Here is a 24,025-nt window from a genome sequence, read left to right on the forward strand (position 1 = left end):
ATATCAAAAAAGAAACAACACAACAATACAATTCTAGTGGGAAGATAGACAAGTGGGTAAAAGTAGAGATAAAAATGTCTTAATGTCTTTTCCCATAATAGAAAGATAAAAGAAAATATCTAAAACTGGTATATCAGAAACAAAACCCCAAAACTAGGTATTTAAAAGTCTAGCAGAAAAGTAATTGCTTCTGGGGAGATAAGGCAGGAGTATGGGGGAAACTAGGTGGGGAAAAATTGCTGCTTTTATTACATGCTTTAACTTTTCAAATCCTGTATATTATTTTACTTTCTTTTTACTGTCAAAGATAAAAAATTATCAGAGACACCCCCCCCCTTTCTGAATGGACCCTTTATATAGAAAGGCAAACTTACAATGTATTAATCAAATGAAAAGCAAGAGCTGACCATACCTTTCCCATTCACCTCCTCACCCACCCCCAGGCCCCAGCTGTCCCATTTTCCATCATTCAAACCAGCTGGGGGTGGGAAGGTGTTTGCACTGGTGCTGGTTGGAGCCTGGGACCCACCATGAAGGAATTAAAGGCACCCACTCATTTTTTAAATAGAATCCAATGCACCCAGCAGAAGATGGCACCATGTGGCGTGCCGGCAGCTTGTGTTAGGAGTGGTCCTGGGATCCCACATTCTGGTCAATAGAGGCATAACTATTCTCTAGCAGCCACAACTGCAGTGACAGGTCTGAGTGGGTGTCCTGTTACAGCAGGTTACTTGGTGTCACCAAGGCTTGGTGTCAAAATGTGTCAGGTATTCACAGGCCGGGCTATACTGACCTCCTCTTCCTCCTAAGCACTGCTGCTATAAGCCAAGCAGTTTTAGATTAAAAAATCCTATCTCTCACTTCAATTCAAGCTTCTGCACTATTACTAGTTTTGTTATCTTCTTCTCTGTAGCCCAAACCCTACAGGATCCCACTACCATGGAGACAGTCCTATTCACTTGAAAGGCCCAAATTCAAAGTGGGAGGTTTTTTTTCAGTGACCTTGACCTTAACACTACTGCCTACTGTATTCCCTAATTCATCAGCACTAATTCATTCCCTAATTCATTAAATCACTTTCAATCAAAATCCAGCATAAAAAACAAGGTGTAAAGTGGTAAGGAACACAGTTAACATCATTGCATGGATTCTTCCTCCCTACAGCCATCAAGGTTCTAAAGTTCCTGCAGGTCAGTTCAAAATTTCCACCTCACTGTTTCCACCAAGTTCACCATGGCTCTTTGATACATTCTCTGAGGCCCTCTCCACTATCCCCTCCATGAAGCCTTCCCTTCTCCCTTGAATCAATTCATGCAACTAATTCAAACATGGCTGGTTCTAACACACATAGTTGTTAAATCTTTCACATTATTGCCTCACATTTTGATTTGCATACTACTCAATGACAAAGATGACTGGGATTTTTTTTTTTTAAAGATCATTAAAAATTTTTTTTATAAATACTCTTGTACAAAGAAGAAACCCATACATAGAGCATTCATAGGAAAATGGAAAAAAACAAGGAAAGTGATCCCATCTCATTCTTAACTGTTTTTACTTATGCAGTCAATTTTTCAAGTAGTGCTTCTATTCCTTTGCTGGTGTTTTTGTTTTTTTCCAATGTAGGAATCAAACTTTTCAGTCCAGCTTTGACTTTGTTTGCGACTTCTTGTTCAGAACTCTGGAGAAGACTGCAAAGAGGCAAAATTAAACAAGATATTAAATTTCATAAAACACTTAAGATCACCTACAAATCTATTATGTAGTCACAGTATAAAAAGTTCACTAATTTGTGAAACCAATCTTTTTATTATATTTTATTTACTTACTTATTCATTATCTATCTATCTATTCATTTATTACCATTTAAATGATGGGGGCTAGCCAGGTCAACTTGATCATGAGCCCCAAAGCAGAAGGCGGAATCGGTGAGTAAGAGAACACACCACGCCCTTGGGCGTAGCCAGGGTGTGCAGCACTTGCAGCCCAGGTGTCTAGGCAGGGCAGCGTGAGATGATGGCCACTGCTGTGAGACAGAACAAGTACCCTCTTGGGGACACCTGAATGCCAGGCCCAATCAGTCCCAGAGCAGAAGCCCCGTGGACCAGACCCAGACCTGGCCAACAGGAGAATCAAGTTTCAAAGGTCACAATCCATGGCAGAACAGAGCAGGGAGAAGTGGGAAGTTAGGCCAAGTGGAACACAGAACAGTTTCCAGGGGGGAGAAGAGAGGAGGTGGCAGTGACAAGCCCACTGCTCAACAAAACTGAGACCCTAAATGTGAATAGCCTGGCATCACACATTAAAAGGAACAGAATAACTGACTGGGTTAAAATTTTTCAGCCACCTGTATTTTTCAGCAGGTAACTCATCGAAAGCCAAATGGCAAAAACAATCTTAAGTTAAAGGTTGGAGTAAAGAGCTGGAAACCAATAATGCAGACAGAAAAGCAGGAATTATTATTTTCCTATCAGGTACAGACTTTCAGCCAAAAAAGGGTACTCAGGGAAAAGATAGACACTTTATAATGATCAAGGCAACAATTCATCAGAAAGATATTAAGCTATTATTAATATTTATGCACCTAACACAAGGAGACCTAATTATATAAAGCAACTATTAAGACCTATTATAAAACAACATAGTGACAAAAATACAATTATTTTGTTAGAGACCTCAACATATAACTGACAAAAAGAGATAATTATTGAGACAGAAAATTAACCAAGGAAGGCAGCAGGGGGAAAAAAAAAATTACCAACGAAATAAAGGCCTTAAATCGAGTGTTGAACCAGAGATTTAATGGACATTTACAAAGATTTCCATTCCCAGAAAAAGGAACACACATTCCTCTCAAGTACACATGGAACATTCTCAAGAACAGATTATATACTAGAACAAAAAACATGTCTCAGAAAATGTCTGAAAACTAAAATTTTATCAAGTATTTTTTCAGATCACAATGGTATAAAGCTTAACCACAAAAAGAATCCCAGAATAAATCAAAACATGTAGAAATTAAACAGCTGAAGGAACTAGAAGATGAACAAATCCAATAATCTGTAGAAGAATAAAGATTAAATATTAAATAAAGGATACAGGGGCCTCCCTGGTGGCTCAGTGGGTTAAGACACAGTGCTAACAAGCTATCTCCAGTCACTCTGAGTCCAAGCCCCCTTCAGGGAGCTAATCCACATGGTGCAGACTTCTCCTGTTCTGCCCACCTGCTGCTCCCCTCAGCAGAGTATTTCAGTACATCCACATGTTTTGCTGCCCAATCTGTCTCTGGAGAATCCTCTCACCGCTCCCCACACCTGTGGCCTACACCCCAGTTCTTATATGCATAAATAAATGCTTTAAAAAAAAAGGACACAGAAAACAAAACTGATATAAAAGATCAGTGAAAGCTTGAGCAAGTTCTGTGAAAACAAAAGTGACAAACACTTAGGCTTGCTTCTAAGAAGAGCGACAACCCAAATAAATAGCACCAGAAAGGAAAGGTGAAATTAACTAGATGCTATGGAAACACAAAGGATCACAATAAAACACAAAGGATCACAAGAATATACTACCAGTATCTCCATGCAAACAAATTGGACAATGTAGAAGAAACAGACACTTTTTTTTAGGTTGGTACTACCTTTCAAGGCTGAACCATGAAACATAAGCTTAAACAGTCCAATCACAATCACAAAAGCTGAGAGCTTTAAATAAAGTCTCCCTAAGAACAAAACAATGCTTGTGAATTCTACCAAAACATCAAAGAGGACATCATATCTATCCTATTCAAACACATCAAAAAATTCAAAAAGGATAGAAAAGCCTCCAAGACATTCTGCGGCCACCATTACCCCAACTTTCAGCCCAAATGAGGGATGACAGACTGACGTCCCTGATGCACACATATGCAAAAATTCATAGCAAACCAGACACAGCAACTACTCAAATAATCACGTCCCCATCCAAGTAGGTTTTACCCCAGGGATGCCAGGCTGGTTTAACAAATACAAAATCACATTGGCAAGGGAGATTGGTAGGGGGTGAGTGAAGCATACACATACAGAAGAGTAAAAATGTAACCACACAGCTATTTTTAAAAAGTATTTAAAAATTGTAGCAGTTTGCAGTAAAATACAAACAAGCAGTGAATTTTACCAAACATATCAAATATGTGACACTATTCTAAAAACAATTATATCAATTATCAGATTATCTAATAATTGAACTTCCCTTCAGAACCACAAATTTCATGTGTTCTTTTCCATTTCTAAGTAGTATTCCATAAAAAAAAGCCTATATATTATCATCCATAGGTTTGAAATCCACCCAGAGGAGATTTAGATTGATGTGCAATGTACATTAATTTAGGACATTGCTCAAATTTTGTTCCATAGCTTTTATTTTCCTAAGGAATTTTTAGTTGAGTATATAACACAAGGTATCCAGAGTGTTAACACTTCTAATACCTACTGAAGCAATCTGATTCAGAAAAGGTCACACTTCAGCTAAGGGATTCTGGCTGTTTAACATCAACTGGAAAATGAACTAAATGACCTGAATTACCCATGTCTGGATGTGAATATACCTGCAGAAATGAATGCTCATATGGAGCATGTGTGTTTTTGAGTTCATGTGTACCAAATCAAGTTATATACTGAAGAAACATACATTTATAAATAATACAAATTAAATCATATGGTATGTTGTTTGCAAAATACCATAGGATGTTTGAACTAAGAGTGATACCTTGCTTTCAAACTTTGGAGAAAAAAAAATGATTTCAAAACACACAAGTTTGTTTTAAATAAATGTCCTTAATGTAGGGGTTTCATAAAAATTTCAGTGACTTATAAACAACTGGACATGACTACATCCAGAGTATATTCCTCAATTCACAAATCATCAGTTTTCTATCATTTTAATTAGAAATAAATGATCTGATTGCAGATTTTAGTAATACATTTTTCTTTAAAACTTTCAGAGTGGCTGAAAACAATAAAAGAAATTACTGTAAAGTCAATCTCACGGTCACAGCTGTGACAACTGTGTCAGTTTTCATAGGGACTCATTTTGGTCAAAATCTTAAATATGGTTAAACTATGATGATGATACCTTGAATATTATAATTTAATGATCTTTGGCACCCAAAAGAAGGCAGTTGAAAAACAAAAAAAACAATGAAAGAGTTGCCTTTGTTTTCTAATATTTGGTATACAGCATAAGTGACATGGGACTAATGGGAACAGAGGTTGAATTAACGGGAACAAGAATTACAAGTCTCTTTTGTATGAAGAGGCATTCAGACTGAGGAACCTGTGTGGACGAAGGCACACATCATACATACCTGGAAAGAATAATGGCACCTCGATTTACACTGGCCCAGGACTTCAGGTTCTTCATGCCAACATGCTCAAAGAGAGTTTTTGCAAAACAACCTGTAAAATATACAGTGATTTAAACTCCCAACCTCCTTCTCTACTACTATTCGTGGATTTGCAAATATACTTTAAAAAAAAAGTTAATTAGGCCCTCCCTGGTGGCGCAGCGGGTTAAAGCACAGCACTAAGAAGCTTAAGCCACTTCAGCATGAGTTCGATTCCCGCCTGCCTCTGAGGTGACCACATGGCGCGGCAGACCTCTTCTGACCCGCCCACTGCTCCCCTCAGCAGTGTACTTCGTCGATCTGCCTGTTCTGCTCCCTGCTCTGTCTCTGGTGTATCCTCTCACCCTTCGCATCTCTGGCCTATACCCCAGTTCTATATGAATAAATAAATAAATCTTTAAAAAAAATAAAGTTAATTAAAATACTTCTAGTCCAATCTCTAGCTCCAAAAATTCCAGCTCGTGTTTATATAATACATTTTTTTTAAAAGATTAATTTATTTGTGCATACAGAACTGGGGTACAGGCCAGAGGCTCAGGGGCGGCGAGAGGCTTCACCAGAGACAGAGTGGGGAGCAGAACAGGCAGATCCACGAAGTACACTGCTAAGGGGAGCAGCGGGCGGGTCAGGAGAGGTCTGCCACGCCATGTGGTCACCTCCGGGGCAGGTGGGAATCGGACTCATGCGGAAGCGGCTTTAGATTCTAAGTGCTGTGCTTTAACCCGCTGCGCCACCATGGAGGGCCTATATAATACATTTTTAATGCAACTAGTTCATTCAACTCTGATCCAAACCCTCAGTCATATTTAGTAGTAAATGCTTCAAGAGAAATAATGAATTCTTATAAAACCATCACTTGATCATGTTTGCATTTCTTGTAATGTTTAATGATTTAACCATGACCTAAAAAGTTACTCAGGAAGTAAATGTTTTACAGTTGCACCCTGTGTTTGGTTGAATTCAAATTTTCTCTCATGGAAAATGCTCACTCAGAAGATGCCAAAGAATAGAACTCGAGGTCAAATGACTATTGTCGTTTCAACTCACACTTTCTTTCTACAATGCCACACCTCTTTTGTCATTATAGTGCATCTGATTCCAAGGTACTCATATAATACTATTCTCTCTGCCATCTAAGTGAAACTATTTTTCGATAAAGGAGAAATTTTGAAGGCTAGATTTAGTACAGACAGTAATATGGACAATCTCTTAAAGACAAACATATCTTGGATAAGTGGCATGTGCAATTCTTTGGAAGATACCCAAAATAAAGGAGTTTTTAAAAGACAAAAGAGGCCTATGGCTATTTAGCTAAGGAGACAAGAGATCAATGCTAAGGACACATGCTAAGGAGACAAGAGATCAACCGGTAAGGTAGGTGGTGTTTTCTATAGGTGACCACAACAGTATCTCTGTCCTGAACACTCTTCTGGAATACAGCCGTACCACCATGGTGAGGTGGGAACCTATGCCTTTTCCCTCTGTATCTAGATGGGTCTTTGTCACTAAATTGACCAAGAGCATAGTAAAAAATGAGGTTATGTGTAATTCCTGAGACTAAGTCAGGTAAATACTATGCAACTACTTTGTTCTTTTAATAACTGACCACTGGGTCCTCCCTGGTGGCGCAGCTAGTTAAAGCACAGCACTATGAAACTAAAGCCACTTCAGCACGAGTTCGATTCCCACCAGACAGGTGACCCACATGGTGTAGCAGATTTCTCCTGACCCACTCGTTGCTCCCCTCAGCAGTGTATTTGAGTAGATCTGCCTATTCTGCTCCCCATTGTGTCTCCGGTGAATCTTTTCAATGCCCCTGCACCTCTGGCCTGTACCCCAGTTCATTAAGAAGCAGCTGGTGTCAACTGGGAAAGTGGCTACTCTAACTTTAAGCAAAGCAGCCCTAAGTGTCTGAGTAAAGTAGAACAAGCTCCAACAAACACTGAGCAAATGACTGTTTTGAAAATTACTGAGATTTGAGGTGACCTATTATATAGCAACCAGTAACTAAGACAGCCATTGCATTCATTTAGTGATACATGAAACTGAAACACACAGCTGGTCCAAACAGGTATATTTTAGGGCGGTAAGTGCTTATTAAATAAGGAGAAAAATCACTAGAAAATTCTTTGGATTTTAAACAGCTGAGTCAGTCAACTTTTCTGATAGAAACTCAGCCAATTATGCACCCATTTTTTAATAATGAAAAGATGATTCAATTAAATTTTTTTTCCCCTCACAACTTATTCTAGACTTGACTTCCACAAAACATTTACAGTGAAAATGAGTCTCAAGACTATTTTTCAAGGGATAGCAAGAAAAGACTGCTTACACTGCTATAATGACTGCCTCACTCACCATTTGAACTTGCTGGGGGACATAAATTCATGGTTTGTCACTTTGTTCAGATATAGTAATAGAAAGCTCAAACTGCTTAACTCACAGGAGGAAAAATCTCCTCATTGCTAAAATACCAGATGGAGTTTAAATTTAGTTAGAGAAGGTCTGGTCAAAGACAGGACTGAGGGGGATGGCATGCAACTTTTGAATTACAGAAATGATGGTATCCTTGTGAGAGCTGAGTTTCTGAAAAGCAGCTATAAAATTTATGAAAAGATCAAGACATTCCAATAACTCACTTGTTTTTGGAAACATGTATATCAGTGCTAAATAAGTACCAGTTCAAAATATTCTGATGAGGATAATTTTTTTCTGCTTATCCTTCCTTCAAAAAAAAAAAAAAAACGAGAAACAGTGTCTTTTAACTGGGGTAATAAACCTCATAAACAGACTCCCCTATTCTGCTCTCACTACACTCAAGAAATAGAATGGAAATTCTAGAACACCTATTAAATCTGGTTAGAACCCCTAAGTAACAGGGACAGGAGAGGCGGGGAAGCAGGATTGGGAATAGAAGGTAAATTTAAGGATCCCAGCACCTAAGTTTTTATGGAAAAGAAGCATTATTTGCAATTATCACCAAATTATTCATTTGCACATACCAGTCTGAAACAAAACAAACTTTTACTTGAACTTAAATGGTTGACAAAGTTCAGGAATGCCAGGAATTACTGAAATTACAAAGAGTCACAGGAAAAGATCAAGTTTCATAGCTTACCTTTTCTCCCATTTTTTTCCATCTTTTTATCTTGCTCTATTAGCCACTTCAGAACTAGATGTCCTGCAGGATGTTCTGCAACGTGAAGCTATAAGGGGTCAAGAAGGCATTAATTTAAAAAGTTGTTTTCATTCACACTTTGGCCTGAAATCCATTCTACACAACCAGATAAGGATTCTGCCAAGTTGAAGTCCCACAGGTTGGCATAGGAGGTCTTACTTTAAAATGACCATTGTACCTGGAGGAACCAAGGATCTAGACCAAACCCCCAGGCTCACAGAAAGCTGATTACTCAAGATAATACAACCACTGAAAAACAGTTCAGGCTGAGCCGTCACAAGTCCCAGTACAAACAGTAATGTCACAAAGTTCATCTTAAGATCAAGCTAAAACCATCGACCAGATTGTAATGCACAGTTGTAATGCACATATAGAATCTGTACGGAATAAACAGTAAAACCTCATGCTAACTGGATGTGTGAATACATATGACCACATCAGGAACAGTTTCTGATGAGGAAGCCAACCAAGCAGCTTTTCAGTTCAGTCTCACTCCTTTTTCAAGGGCTACAGCAATTTTTCCTAGAGTCCTTAGACCCTGTTCTCAGCAAGCAGTGGGGATGGTAGGGTCAGTCTTCTCTCAGAGACAACTTTCATTATGCTGCTTTCCTGATGGTTAATATTATCTGCTTTTTGAGCACAGGGGTTCATGGCTCCCCAAACATGCCCATTTGTCAGGAGTGTACAATGTAGTACAGGACAAAATACCTGCAAGACTTCTGCCCTCCCCTTTACTTTGTTCACTGATTTCCAACCCTCCAGGCCAGGCCTTCTGTTCTCAAACCTGCTGAGCTCTCTCCTGCTGCAGGCTTTTTCCTTTTCCTAGACTCTTTTTTTCTACCATTCTTCATTAAGCTACTAATCCTTTCGGTATCAGTTGCATCATGGAAGCCTTCCTGGGATAGAGTAGCTCCCATTTTTATACAATCTTTGTAGTTTTTCTTCACAGCATTTATCTCAAAATTAAACTATGTAAATATTTATTTAACTGTTCTGTACATTACAATGGCAAGCTTTTTTTTTTTTTTTTTTTTTTTGCAAGGAGGGGTTAGGTAGGGAAGAGAGGAAAAACAGAGGGAGAATGTCAGCATGTACCAGGTACATGAACCAATGAACTTAAGATGCAAAGCAGAATAACATGAGGCTGAAATAATACAGGCAGGAGCCATCAGAAAGAGGAAATTATTTTTTATGAGAGAAATAGGAAAAGTCTTCATGGAACAACTGGGGACACTGAAGGACAAGTAAGTTGTCTAAATGGAGAACACAGGAAAATGGAGACATGGGCAGCATTCAAGGCTGAGTGAAAAAATACTAATGCAGAGAGATACAGAAGTAGTGAAGTCCACAGCAATGTCAAAGCAGAATTAAGACAACAGAATACACTGGAAAGACAACCTTAAGGCAATCATGAACAATGGAGAGCCACACTGAGATTTCATTTTTACTCTGAGAACTATGTAGTCAAATGTCTGAGGAAGACTGTTGCATGTATGAATTCACAATTTTCAAATGCATTGGTAATTACTGGTAAGTTGAGGTAATTATAATATTCTTAGTGATTGCAGTTTCCAGTCTATGGCGGCCTGTCTTATCACAGCACATTACCTCACCATCCTTGCCACCAGGATGTAGCTCTGTTGCTGCTAAACTGGCGATGGCATTCATGGCAGGCTGAACGTCTCCAATGGCAGCTCCCAGAATAACAGACACCAGCACACAAACAGACTTATCTAACACCACCTCTTTAGCATGTCCTTGCAGATAGCTTAACAAAGCCGGAGAAATGGATTCTAAGAGTTCTCGTCGGCGAATGTCTGTATCTTTCTTACTGTTAGAATAGCAAATGAAGTATTAAAGGAAATCTAGCAATTTTGTCACAAAAACCTCTAAGAGTTTATAACAAACTGTGTCACTCTCTACTGTAACTGTCCTTCTACTGTGTTTGCAGATGATAAGCAAGCCGAGAGGGCTAGCTACCATCTCTTTGTGTCCTCTGGGTCCCCGCGGTGCCTGGCACAGGGCCAGCACTCAGTAACTGAAGCCTGCCTCATGTAAAAATCACAGCAATCCAAATGATTATTCCAAACAATTAACAGATTACAATACAGCACAGGTTTACACTTAGTGGACTTTACTCCAGAGAACTAATGGCACCAGAACCTTTAAAAACAAAGCAAAACCGGCCCTCCCTGGTGGCGCAGCGGGTTAAAGCACAGCACTGAGAATCTAAAGCCGCTTCTGCATGAGTTCGATTCCCGCCTGCCCTGGAGGTGACCACATGGTGTGGCAGACCTCTCCTGGCCCGCCCGCTGCTCCCCTCAGCAGTGTACTTCGTCGATCTGCCTGTTCTGTTCCCCACTCTGTCTCTGGTGAAGCCTCTCGCCGCCCCTGAGCCTCTGGCCTGTACCCCAGTTCTGTATGCACAAATAAATAAATCTTTAAAAAAAAAAAAAAAAAAAAAAACACAAAGCAAAACCTGCTATACTCAGAGTGCCAGGCACTCAGAGACTTTCTTTTGGCTTGGAGCTCTTATTTTCATTTCAAAATAAAAACTTGAGGCTTAAAAAATGAGATTCACTTTTGAAATTCAGACAGAATGGAGGATGCATAAGAGAGGGTGTGCATGTTTGAGTAGATTTCCGGAAGCATGTTGTTTCTCAAATTAGTAATCAACAGAGCAGAGGAAGGTCTCAAGCTATCATTCTACTCCTTACCTGTGTGCATTTCCATCGCCCTTCTGCAGAACTTCTATGATTTCTCGTACTGTATGTGCTGGGTCTCTGGGACTTAGTAAGTACAATAGGACCTTCTTTCCATACTTGTCGCTTACTAGGTTAGGCAAAGAACTAATAATTTCCTGTAAAATTATACAAACAAAAAAAATGAGACTTTACACTTAAAAGTATACTAGGAATCTCAATGGAAAATTGTCCCCAACATCATGGAAAATGCAGGGCTAGTCCTAAGTCATCTCATTAAAGCACAAAGAAGTTTACATTTGGAACACAAAACCGATTCTCTACTGTGACATATTAATGAACACACCATTAATTACTGAACAATCCATTAATATTTAACTCACCAAACCCATGGACTTAACAAAAAACATATCTGAATGAGTTATCTTCCTTCACACAACCACTATTTCTCAGGCCATAATTACTAGGGACACTGCTTGCAGCATCAGTGAACACATACAGTTAATTTGCAGCTGCACTTAAATGTAGCAACAGCACGGATGAAGAACATTCTTCTAAGAATTTCCCCAATGAGATGTATGTGAAGGGAGATAAAGAAACTCTGTTGAACAGAATAAGTGGATAAAAGCTTTTAAAGCTAGGTTTGTTTTTCACAGAAAATGAAGAATGTTTAAGTATAGTGTTGAAAACAAAGTGGGGGGGGGGGTCGGGGAACCAAATACAGAAAGAGTCCATGGAACAGTTACAAGTAATTACACTCCTAAGGCATTTTCAACTTACCCAAGAACAGTAACCTTATTTTTCTATTTTTAATTTACGAAACAACAGGCAATGTCATCCCCACCCCAGCTAAGTTCTCAGTAAATCTGTTAATGTGTTCAAAGACAGAAATGTCACTGTCTAAGATTTCTTTATTTAATAGAGAAAATACAACAGAAAACCCTACCATTAGTTTGTTTTCACCCCCTCCATCATTCTTAACTCTCAGAAAAAACCTACCAAGTATTTGAAAAAGTGTGTTGAGGGCTAGAGATTCTAAACAACTGGCGGGCATCACAGAAATAATGTAGGGTGACACCCCAGGTTTATAGATGAGGAACCCAGAAAGAGAGGTGACCTGCTAGAGGATGTAGCCACCCACAGGGTGTAGACAAGTCCTGGTCACCTGAGTCTAACTCTAGTCTCTTTCATAAGAAATCAGCTGCCTCCTTTTTATTTTTATTGATTAGACTTCATTCTTTTCTTATATTTTGGCTTCTGCCATTAGTTGTAGTCCCAATGTATCTCCCATCACCACACCAAGCCTGAGCCATCACCATAATCCCTTGTGGCCATCCCTCCCAGTTTTGACCCCTCTCTTCCCCTCTTCCCTCCCCTCCTTTGCTGTATGCCTCAGATCTATAGTTTCTCTGCAAGTTTTGTCTTTTTTAATCCTTTGTTTGGTTTCCCTATATTCTTCCTCTAGTGAAATCATCCGAATGTTTGTTTCCTTCTGGCTTATATCACTGAGCAGAGGCCCCTCCAGCCCCATTGCTACGAATGGCATGAGTTTATTTCTTTTTGACTGCTGAGTAATATTCCACTACATACATGTACCAAATCTTCCTGACCCATTCATCTATTTTTGTTCATTTAGGTTGTTTCCGTATCTTAACTATTGTAAGCAGACGTGCAGGTTTCCTTTTGTGTGGTTTGGGTAGATTCCTAGGAGCAGAGTCATTGTTCATTTTGTAGATCCACTTTTAGTAATCTGAGGTCCTGTGCATGGTTTTCCATAGTCAGCCACTATGACTGAATTCCCTCTTAAGGAAAGAAATTCTCTATAAGATGACACACTCAGATCTGCTATTCTCTTAAGAATAGAGTCAACAGGCCCTCCCTGGTGGCGCAGCGGGTTAGAGCGCTGCACTGAGAGGCTGAAGCCACTTCCACATGAGTTCGATTCCCGCCTGCCCAGGAGGTGACCACATGGCGTGGCAGACCTCTCCTGGCCCGCCCACTGCTCCCCTCAGCAGTGTACTTCATCATCTGCCTGTTCTGCTCCCCACTGTCTCTGGTGAATCCTCTCACCGCCCCTGAGCCTCTGGCCTGTACCCCAGTTCTGTATGTACAAATAAATAAATCTTTAAAAAAAAAAAAAAAAAGAATAGAGTCAACATACTACAATGAGATTAGTACTTTAAGTATAAGAAAACAAATAAGAAATTAAGACAGTAACCTACTATGGGATCACAATACAGAGAAACTGGTGGCCCCAAGGCTGAGACTCTAACTCCAGATTCCACACATCATGTTTCTCTTTTTAAGACCCAAACTTCCCTCATTTTCTGTACAAGTGTATCATGTTTTTTTTTTTTTTTTTTTTTTTTAAAGATTTATTTATTTATGCATACAGAACTGGGGTACAGGCCAGAGGCTCAGGGGCGGTGAGAGGCTTCACCAGAGACAGAGTGGGGAACAGAACAGGCAGATCGACGAAGTACACTGCTGAGGGGAGCAGTGGGCGGGTCAGGAGAGGTCTGCCACACCATGTGGTCACCTCCGGGGCAGGCAGGAATCGAACTCATGTGGAAGCGGCTGTAACCCGCTTGCTGTGCTTTAACCCGCTGCGCCACCAGGGAGGGCCCGTGTATCATGTTTCTTAAAATTAGCAACAGCAGCTGACACTTGTGAAGGTCACTCATCCAGGACATGGAACGGCAAGACATGGTGGCCTCTTCAAGAAATTCTAACCCCTGAAGTGCCCTCTGAAGATGTTTAAGGTAAGGTCATTTATAAAAATTTTACCAAAGTAAAAGTGTTCAGATAATAGATGCAACAGATATAACTACCTCAAAACGAATATAAATTATATCATCCAGGGAAAAAAGCTTACTATTAACAAAAGATTAGGCACAAAAGTGCACATAACTTAGAATGCAGGAAACAGCTCTTTTGTAATTTCAAGGTAAACATACCTCAAAATGGACTCATGTGCATTTTTGATAACAAAGTGCTTCATGCCAAAAATATGGACTACTTTTAGTTTAGCTTTATCTGTTTAAGGTTTAACAGATTCATAAAAAGGACAGATGCTATAATTTGTTAATTTGTTGAAATAGAAGACAATGATACATAACTAGGGTTAATCGCCATAATCATTTTATAAAACCCTTACAACTTTGCTGTCCTTAAAAGTCACTCACTCTGGAGTATAGCTTTAAAACATTTCTTTTGAAAAAGAAAATTAAAGAAGTCTGTAGTGAAGAACTATAAATGATCCTGGTAGTTTTTTTTTCTTAGTATAAGAGCTAAGAGGTGGCATGAGTAGGTCATAGATCCCTTGATGTACAGTAGCATCTTCTGGTTTCATACTTAAGGGTCAGTCTAATACAGATTAGCTTAATACATACAACTTTGGGATGGAAGTGGTTTAAGAAGCTGAAAAGCAAGGACTTCCAAGACATACATTAAATCTTAGAAACTGGAACTTTAAGTGAAATGATGTATAAGCAGTTCTTCCAGTTTTGTCTTGGTTCAAAGTCAGGTGGGACAGTTTCATTCCTCAATAACATAACAACATGAGAAAAATGGTGCTAGTGGGGGACCTGCCCACATACATACCTCCATGGCAGGTTGTTTATGGGGACGAAAAGAAATGCCAACTGGTGTTAACTTTAAGAAGCAAAAATCTAAGCAGAAGGCATAAAAGAAACTTAATGAAGAGATTTAACAAATTAATGTAGATGGGAGATCATGAGGCAGGGTCTGCAGTCTTCTAGTGTTTATCCAAAACACTTGGAGATGGTTTCTGCTGCATTAACAAACTGGAAGGTGTAGTTAAGTATGTAATTTAAGTTTTTCAAGACAAAATAATTCTAGAGACTAGCTACACAACAATGTGAAGACAGCCAGTGTGAAGACACTTAGACTGCACACTTAAAAACTGTTAGCATGGTAAATTCTATGCGATGTGTACTTTGTATCACATTTTAAAAGAAAAAAGAATTTGGATATCTATCACCATGGAGATCGTATTTCAAAGCCTGCAACCAAGTGGTGGCTGCCATCCTGGACAGTGCATGTGCTTCTCCTTCCCCAAAATCTGCACCCCACCCTGCCTCACTCATTCATGCAGTATTCCTCAATCTGACAATACTGAGCCTTCTCACAATTAACTAGTAAGTAAATGAATGGAAGGACAAATACTAGAGATGCTGAGAGGACCAGGAGACCAGGTCAGGCTGGAAGAACAGAGAACAGTATCTGCAGATTGAACTGGAGCTCAGTGTAGAGAAAAGGAGTGTGTTCACTGGGTTACAATTTCAACCTGATATTTCAGGAAATCCAGTTACTCTAAATGAGTGCTTCGCAACACTAAGCTTCCTTGGCTATTTTTGAAAGCACTGCATATGCAACAGGTTTTGTAATGGCTGAGTGAGAAATGTGGACACTTGACTATATATAAACATTTATGCAGCCTGCCAGGCAACCCAGAGATCCTGCTAAGTAAACCGCTTAGAAAACAAAGAGATATACAAAATTACTGTAATAGCAAAAAATATGTTAACATTGTAAACAATTTAAATTTTCATCAATGGAAAAATGAACCATGACAGAGCAGAACTCTACTTGCCACTGAATAATGAATGATGCAGAGTAGGGTTAGGTATGATGGCCAGTGGGTTTAAATACAACCTTTAGCCTATGTCCATAATTCCTACAAGATAGCTTTTTTAATCTTAAGGGGTTATAACAGAACAAGCAACAGGCAACAGAGATCACAGTGCACAAAGCCTCAAGAAATTACTAATCTCACCCTTTGTTAAAAAGGTTTGTTAACTTCCAATGGTGAATATCAAACATAATGCCTCCCCAAAAAAAAGGTGGAGAAAACATAAGATACCATTTGTACACTTTGTAAAAATGCAAAAATAATGCAAGTCTACCTATATGATCAGATAAGGAAATGCATTTAAATATATAAGTACCAAATTCATCAGTGAGGATATAGCAGGGATGGAATGGGATATGCAACCAGGAATAAAGGGTTTGAAATATACTTGCCTAGTTTATTTTTTCATTGCAGTGAATCTATTATTATTTATACCTTTCTGTATATTTAAAAGATAAGGCATGCTAAAGTATGCATCAACTGTGCACTTTACACAGTAACTGGTCAGGTCACTTAATTCACTTTCAGAGGAAAGTTGCTGTCAAAGCAGCTGCATGATACCATCAATTCCAGGGTAAAATGGGTCAAAACTTTTCAAGTATGTTTACTTTGGAAGGTAAAGCAGGTGAGAAAACTCTGCATTCATTTTGAAAGGGGACAGTTCAGGTGATCAGGCTGTGATTTCATCTTGACATTTCAGGAAGTCTGGCTACATTGAACAGAACACATAACAACAATAAGCTTCCTTGGTTATTTTGAAAAAAAACATTGCATACTGCAACAGCCTTTGTGGTGGATGGACAGGAAAAATACAACAGCAATTAGCATTCCAGAATTTTATCATTAGCCTCATAGCTTAATGATACACAGAACCCACTGAGCATTTGTCATTTAGATTCAGCAAATCAGGCCATTCTCAGAATGGCTGGTTTAAGTATGAGAAAGTCATTAGGAATTTGGGTTAAATAGTTATGGGAATCAAAGCGATAAGCACAAGGAATTAAAAGCTGTTTCAAGCTTGACTTTAAGTGGGATAAATCTCTGGAAAAATTAATCTATCAGACACTTGTGGTAAACCCTGAAGGAGGCTTGGCTTCTCTTGAAATCCATTTGAGACAGTTATGCAAATTTTAGTTGTCATGAAAATATTAAACAAAAGCAAACTTTCAATAGCCCAGCCTGTTTGCATTTCCATGAAATAAAGTTATTCATTAGCCAATCTATGCCCTCACAGCTCTGTCACTGAAATGAAAACTATCATTATTGATAGGAGTCAAAAGGGTAATAAAGTCACATGGAATTTGTCAAAATATTCAGTTTGTGACGTGGAAGTCCTGCCAAATTATTTCTTCCCACAATGTTACACCGAAGAAAGTCATCACAATCTTAAAATAGTTAAGGGAAAAGTTGGAAAATGACAGCAAGGGCATGAGAAATTCACATGCATTGACCTAGAGCTGGCATCTAAGAAAACAAATCTCCTCTATTAGCACATACATTTTTCTTACTATATGCAGCTCTACTGGTCCTGACAGACTAAAAAGAGAGGCCACAGCACCACCACATGACAGCTCTCATTTTCATCACCCATATATTCCTCCCTGTAGAGCTGTGTGAAAGTAGTTTCAGTCACAGATTCTCCAAGGGTCCAATCCATGTGTATCAAAAAGAAAGGTTTATGTAATTTTTAGAGGAATAACCCATGTCTACACAGAATAAGTGGTTTAAAAAATGTTTCCAAATTCGTTCAATGCTGCTATTGTTACAATTTCTTATTCCTACCCTCCCTAACCCGATTCATATGTCCAGAATCACTTACACACTAGAAATAAAGGAAAAAGAGAGGGACATTGATTCTGAAGTCAGAAAAAGGAACAGTTATCACAGAATGTAATATTGGTTTGCCGTTCTTTTCCCTCTGAAATGCATCATAACTCTTCTGACAACCCAATTCTTACTTTGGACCAGTTTTTCTAAGAATTCAGTTTTCCTGAAAGCAAATTTAAATAAAGTGTTAAAGTGCATTCAATTATAAACACATGATGACCACTACACCATGTTTAAAGGAACTGCTCAAATGTGAATAGAAGCTTGCATTTGAATTTCAGTAATTTTTAATTTGACTACATAAACACTGTCATGAAGTTCTTATAAGTTACATAACCGAGTTTCATCAGTTTTTATTTACCAGCTCAACCTAAGACAAATACATTGAGAAACTGGGTTAATTATGCAGAGGTAGTTTTTCCAAAGGCAGAGTAAAAAGTCATAGATAGCTTCTGCCTGGAAACAAAGTTCCTGAATAATTGAACAATTACTATGCAAACTAATTTCTGGTCAAATATCAATAATGCGTTGCTAAATTTTCATTTAGTATGTCACATAGTCTAAAAACTCATGTCATCCCACATAGTCTAAAAACACATGTCTTCTAAATATTTAAAAATAATATTACAAATACCATTTTATAACACTGTGATTTATATAGGAATAAAGCAAGCCCCAAAAGTAAGCGTAACTGAAGCAACTAAAAAAGTAACAAAATACTGCTAGAAAGCATAATTCAAAGTCTTTAAACATATATGTCTGAAATCCAATGTATATATGACTATCGATTTATCAATTTAACTAAAAGATCAGCAAAATTACTTACTGATATGATTATCTGCTTCACAAGTTTAGTATCATCAATACAATCAAACGCTGCCAATAAAACCAAATGGGAGTACTGGCCCTGTAAGAAATGAAAGTTTCAGAAATACAGCATATGTTCTTCCTTGAATTCCACCAATGTAACAACTTTAAAATAATCAGAAAAGCACATTCTTGAAAGACAAACAGTTGAAACTCACCAAGAATATACAGCATGTAAGACTATATTAGAACATTTCAACCATGAAAAGAAGATACATAAATACAATATAACTGCATGTAGGCAGAGTACACATAAATACGTACATAAAAAATTCTGGAAGGAAAAATACAATAATGTAAGTTATTCAGGTTGAAGGATTACAATTTTTCATTTTCTTCAAATAATCACATGTAACAGGAATAGAAATACTAAAAGCAATACTAAAAAAAGAAAAAACAAAACAAGAATATTCTCATATTCATTTGCTCAGTTTCCTGCTCACCTGTGCCTCTCCCGCAATAAACCTGTCCTTTAAAAATATAAACTAGGCCCTCCCTTGTGGCGCAGCGGGTTAAAGCACAGCACTGAGAAGCTAAAGCCACTTCCGCATCAGTTCGATTCCCGCCTGCCCCGGAGGAGACCACATGGCGAGGCAGACCTCTCCTGACCCGCCCGCTGCTCCCCTCAGCAGTGTACTTTGTAGATCTGCTTGTTCTGTACCCCACTGTCTCTGGTGAATCCTCTCACCCTCCGAATCTCTGGCCTGTACCCCAGCTCTATATGAATAAATAAATAAATCTTATAAAAAAAATAAAAATATAAACTAAAAAAAAAAAAAAATTTTTTCCCTCATATTCAGTGTATAAAACTGTTTTTTAAACAGGGCAGCACCATGAGATCATACAAGTTATATACTGAATTCCACAAGAGCCAACTCTTGAAATGATAACATTATTTCTGTGATATTGACATGTTAGAGATATTCAAGGAACTTCTACTTTGTGTAAAAATAAATAAAATAACAAATGTTACTGGTATATTCCCTTTTTATCCCAGAGTGATATAATTTTTTTTTTTGAGGGAGGACTTGATTTTTGGTAATAGCCAAAAGTCATTCAGGTAGGTCTGATGAATATTTTAGGTAATAAGGCTTCAATCAGAAACAATGGGAAAACTGCCAATTATAAGCTCATAAAGAAAAACTGGAGGAAAATAACAAAGATCTAACAACATCTCTATGGAAAGACCAACAATTAATTAAAAATAGAAAACAACTATGCAGTAGTAGTTCTCAGAAAGAAATACAGCATAGTTTCTGTTTATTTTATTTAGCACATACACAAACAGGTCTAAACACAAACCATCTCTGAGAGAAAAGAAAAGAAGTTGGAATAAACTAAGTGAGAGATAGTCCAACAAATGTAGTTGGGAATTCTTAATACACTTCTCTATGCAACTAATAGAACTAGGCCATAATAAATCAATAAAAACTCATTATCTGAACAACACTATCAAACACCTCCATCAAAGTAACATTTAGAGTACCATATCCAGCAACTCCACAAACACATTCTTTTTAAGATACCATGACTGTGTCATGTTGTTTTATAAAATAAGTCCTTGCTGGGATCATGTTCTCCTATGCGTGTGTGCGTGTGTGTAGTTGATGTAACTAAACTATAAAAATGAAACAATACAATTTTACTACTTAAAGAATGCTTTTTTTACTATCGATACCTTTAAAGAACTGTCTATTTAACATTTTGTTGCTATATTAATTAAAAATATGAAAATTAAAATGGCATATGATTCATATGAATTATGAATCATATTTTCATCCCCAGACATAACCAGTAATGTATATTTCACTGTTATAGGAAAGTTATCTTCTGAGTGTTTTTATACTTTCTTCCTATTTTCCAAATCTACAGAAAACAGGTATGTATATAATCACAAAGGACAAATTTCTCGTTTGAATGACCATTTACTATATTTTGTATTTACCAGATGTTAATAATTCTCATTGAATTTATTATAGGAAGCTGTTGAGATTGCCAATTTTAGCTCACCACTAAATTAGAAGATATACAATGTAATATATAAAACTAAACATTTTTAAATGTTCCTATTGTATCTATCTAGGAATACCATGAAAAACATTTAGTATTTAACTAATATAAATACTGTTTTTGAGGCAATTAAAACTCAGAAGACTTTCTCTGTCCTCTGAACTCATGAAGAAAACTGCTACAGCATCTTCAAAGGATTCCAATGAACTACAAAATATTACTACAATTTTTTTTATCAACACATTTAATCTAAGGAAAAAAAGACAAATTTCACATTGTTTCAGTGGTAATGAATTTGGTACCAAATTTCTGAAATGCAATTTGGCATATTTACTTAAGGAGCGAAACATATATACATGTTTGTATATGTAATTATATATGTATAGAGCAAACACAAGTTCTTAAAAATAATTGAATAAAAAACCCTGAGAAATCCAATGAAAATCAAAAACTGTCACAATATTGTTAAAGAGAAATTTCATTTTGTGTAAACAAAAAAATACATACATATGACTAGAAAGGTAAGAATAAAACAAAACAACACATTACTTTATCCCTGACAATTTTCTAAAATTTTCCATCTTAGATAAATTAATTTTATAGTCAAATAATTAAGAGAAAAATATGTATGTAGTCTTGTAATACTTACGTTAGCCACCTTTTCAACATAAGTCTTCATTGTTTTCACAATGACTTTCCTGTCCTTAAAAAAAGTAAAAGTGTCTCATGAACTTTTAGTTACAGATGTACTTATAGTTTGTTCATAGATGTAGTTATAAATTAAGGCATTTTATTGTTAGGAAATTTTATATAACATTAAATCTTCATAGGCACAGCATACTTTTCATTAGGGAAATAGTTATGAAGCCAGAATGAAAAAAATGCAATAGGCTGTAAAAACCTCTTTCAGAGCTTTTATAATCTTACACTAGCATGTGAAACGCATTAGCACACAAACATGGAATCAACAAATTATTAGCTTCTAAGGCAAATTTAATGAAACTATATCTTTTTTAGTGAGAACTGAAATCCGTCTTCCAGTGTCTGAACTGTCTTCAAATGAATTTGCTAATTTAGCAAAGCCATGGCATTCAATACAATTCTGTTGAAGGGAGTCTGCATTATCTGAGAAAGTGCACAAAGTATAGCTATCTTTGAAAAATGGAAATTACAGTGATCAGGTAAATGATTATCTGTTATACTTCTGTAATTAATATGCATCTCTATCTTTTCCCTCAAAGTACTTAATACTTATGTAAGCAAATATGAAACTGTTCATTTTTTCCTCCTTTTTCTCCCTCCCCCAATAACATCACTAAATGAGAAATTAACGAGCCTGGCAGTTACCAACATTTCTCTAAACTAAGTTTAATGTATATATGTGTTTATTTGCGTGACAGATCCCTTTCCATATAATGAAAACTACAAATTTCAGAATTTAGGGACAACAACTATACAGAAGAAACACCAGGTCCAAAGAAGAGACAATTTCTGTGGGGCTCTGAAGCTCAACAAGTGAAGATAAGGCTGTTTGTGCCTAACAGGGAAGAGACCAAAGGAGAATGAAATGAAAGGAAAAGCAAACTGAGCTGACACATTACCTTGGGTGTGCCGTGCCACAGGCAGTGCATGGCCACTCTGGCGCCATCGTGTGTATGTGCCAGGTATACCACTGCTTCTCGGATGGCTTCGATCATTTCCTGAAGAACAAATGCCAGCAGGGCTTTGGTTTACATTCTGTCTACCTTTTAAAAATCTGCCTGGGGAGCATTATATACCCAGAATAAAAGAGGGCCTAGGTAGCACTCAACTTAATTTTTAATGTTGTAGATAAGCACACAAAAACACAGCCTCCTTTAAGAAACACCATTTCCCATCAAGAGTGGCAAATCCTGACAGGCAATTTTTATTACAGTGCCTAGATTTTACTAATGTTTATACATAAAGTATATGTATGGCATATTCTAAATGCATTTTCAAGAAAAAGAAGTCTAAGAGCTAGTTGGGGAAGAAGGAAATGTCTAAGAGAAACGCCAGATTAAAAAAATAAAATGCTTTTCCCTAAAAAAATAAAATTATAATGAGCAGAAAACTAAACACTGCTTTTGAGTAAAGAAGTTTCCCTTCCAGTTTTTATCACTGGATTACCTCTGAAAATCATATTAATAATTTACCATAAAGACAGCTGATAACATTTCCCTAAGAAAAGTTAATTTCTCTACTAACAATTAGCCTAGATTCTCACTTATCAATAATATTTTAGTAAATGTTATTTCTTACATTCTTAATCATTAATTTTTTACAAAGCAGTCTAGCTTATTTTTCCTAGTCTTCATTTTCAATGTAAAATATTTTCTTAACTATATTTAGGAAGTCTAGTATATAGAATATAAATGAGTTCTTGCAGCTAAGAGCTTCAGGGCCCAACTTTATAGACCATTCCCAATTTAAAACTGAATAATAGTCTCCCACCAGAAGAAAGTTGGGTGACCATTATCATCAATAAAGAACAAAAATTTTACCTTTAACCACCTTATAATCCCACCCCAGGAAAAATCTAAAGAACACAGCTTTTATCTTACATTGGTAACTTATGAATGCCTGCAAAGTTGTCCAGTTGGAGTTACAAACACTTCATTATGCTTCTACTAGTTTTAAACTTGTTTTTGTGATTTACTTTTAAATAGTCCCAGGGCCAAAAAATATTTCATTATTCTATATTTCAAGTAAGTTCCCAAAGAATTTTTTAGTATTACTAATAGACATTGAACACTAAAAAGGTAAAAATGTCCAGTACTTAAATGATTATTTCCTCAGTTCTCAAATAAAGACTTGCCTTAGTGAAATGCAGACCTGTGAAATACTGTGTTCTACAGGAAAGAAAGAAAAAAATCCCCGAAAGAGAATCAGGAGCTGCTGCTATGGTCTTTGAACCACAAATTTAGGTGAGTATTTTCTCTTGAAAAATTATGCCATATTCCTATTTTGAGAAGGTCAAAGGAACTTTGTTAAGAAGAAGTAAGTCTCATTATTTTAGTTACCTCATTATTAGAAAGAGGACAGGAGACAATGAGTTCACTGTACGGTGAGGTAAAGCACTCAGTTCAGGGGCCTAAATGATAAGTTCTCATTTGTATTCCCATCACTGACTTGAAGGGCAGTGCAATTTACCTTCACTCTGTTCCTTATCCTTCCATCATATAAAGTCCAGTTTTTCATGGTCGATTTAGTTTTATACAAATGTCCTCCCCTAATCTTTCAACACCAACATATTTTTTTTTTCTATCAGCCCACATGAATTTCAAATCTGAATAAGGCATATCCTTTCACTTGTTATTTAATTTTCAGATTAGGTTAGCTTGAGGATACTATCTGGATTACAATTAAAATATAAAAATAAAATG

At 37.2% G+C, this 24,025-nt stretch overlaps 1 protein-coding gene across 2 annotated transcripts in view; it reads right to left on the reverse strand.

Annotated features, from left to right (window-relative positions):
- Positions 1–1,538: 1,538 nt before the first annotated feature.
- KIAA0020 (KIAA0020 ortholog) overlaps positions 1,539–24,025 on the reverse strand; it is a 37,623-nt gene continuing 15,136 nt past the window's right edge. For both annotated transcript variants that reach the window (XM_012721661.1, XM_004678000.2), the window contains 8 exons: positions 22,223–22,321; positions 21,271–21,324; positions 18,571–18,651; positions 11,279–11,421; positions 10,170–10,392; positions 8,502–8,589; positions 5,345–5,435; positions 1,539–1,691 (listed from right to left, as the gene is read on the reverse strand). In XM_012721661.1, the coding sequence (XP_012577115.1) occupies positions 1,559–1,691; positions 5,345–5,435; positions 8,502–8,589; positions 10,170–10,392; positions 11,279–11,421; positions 18,571–18,651; positions 21,271–21,324; positions 22,223–22,321 (912 nt within the window). In that variant the 3' untranslated portion in view covers positions 1,539–1,558. The remainder of the gene's footprint in view (positions 1,692–5,344; positions 5,436–8,501; positions 8,590–10,169; positions 10,393–11,278; positions 11,422–18,570; positions 18,652–21,270; positions 21,325–22,222; positions 22,322–24,025) is intronic.

Source organism: Condylura cristata, unplaced genomic scaffold (genome assembly GCF_000260355.1).
Source record: "Condylura cristata isolate star-nosed mole 26May11 unplaced genomic scaffold, ConCri1.0 scaffold00006, whole genome shotgun sequence".
Lineage (NCBI taxonomy): Eukaryota > Metazoa > Chordata > Mammalia > Eulipotyphla > Talpidae > Condylura > Condylura cristata.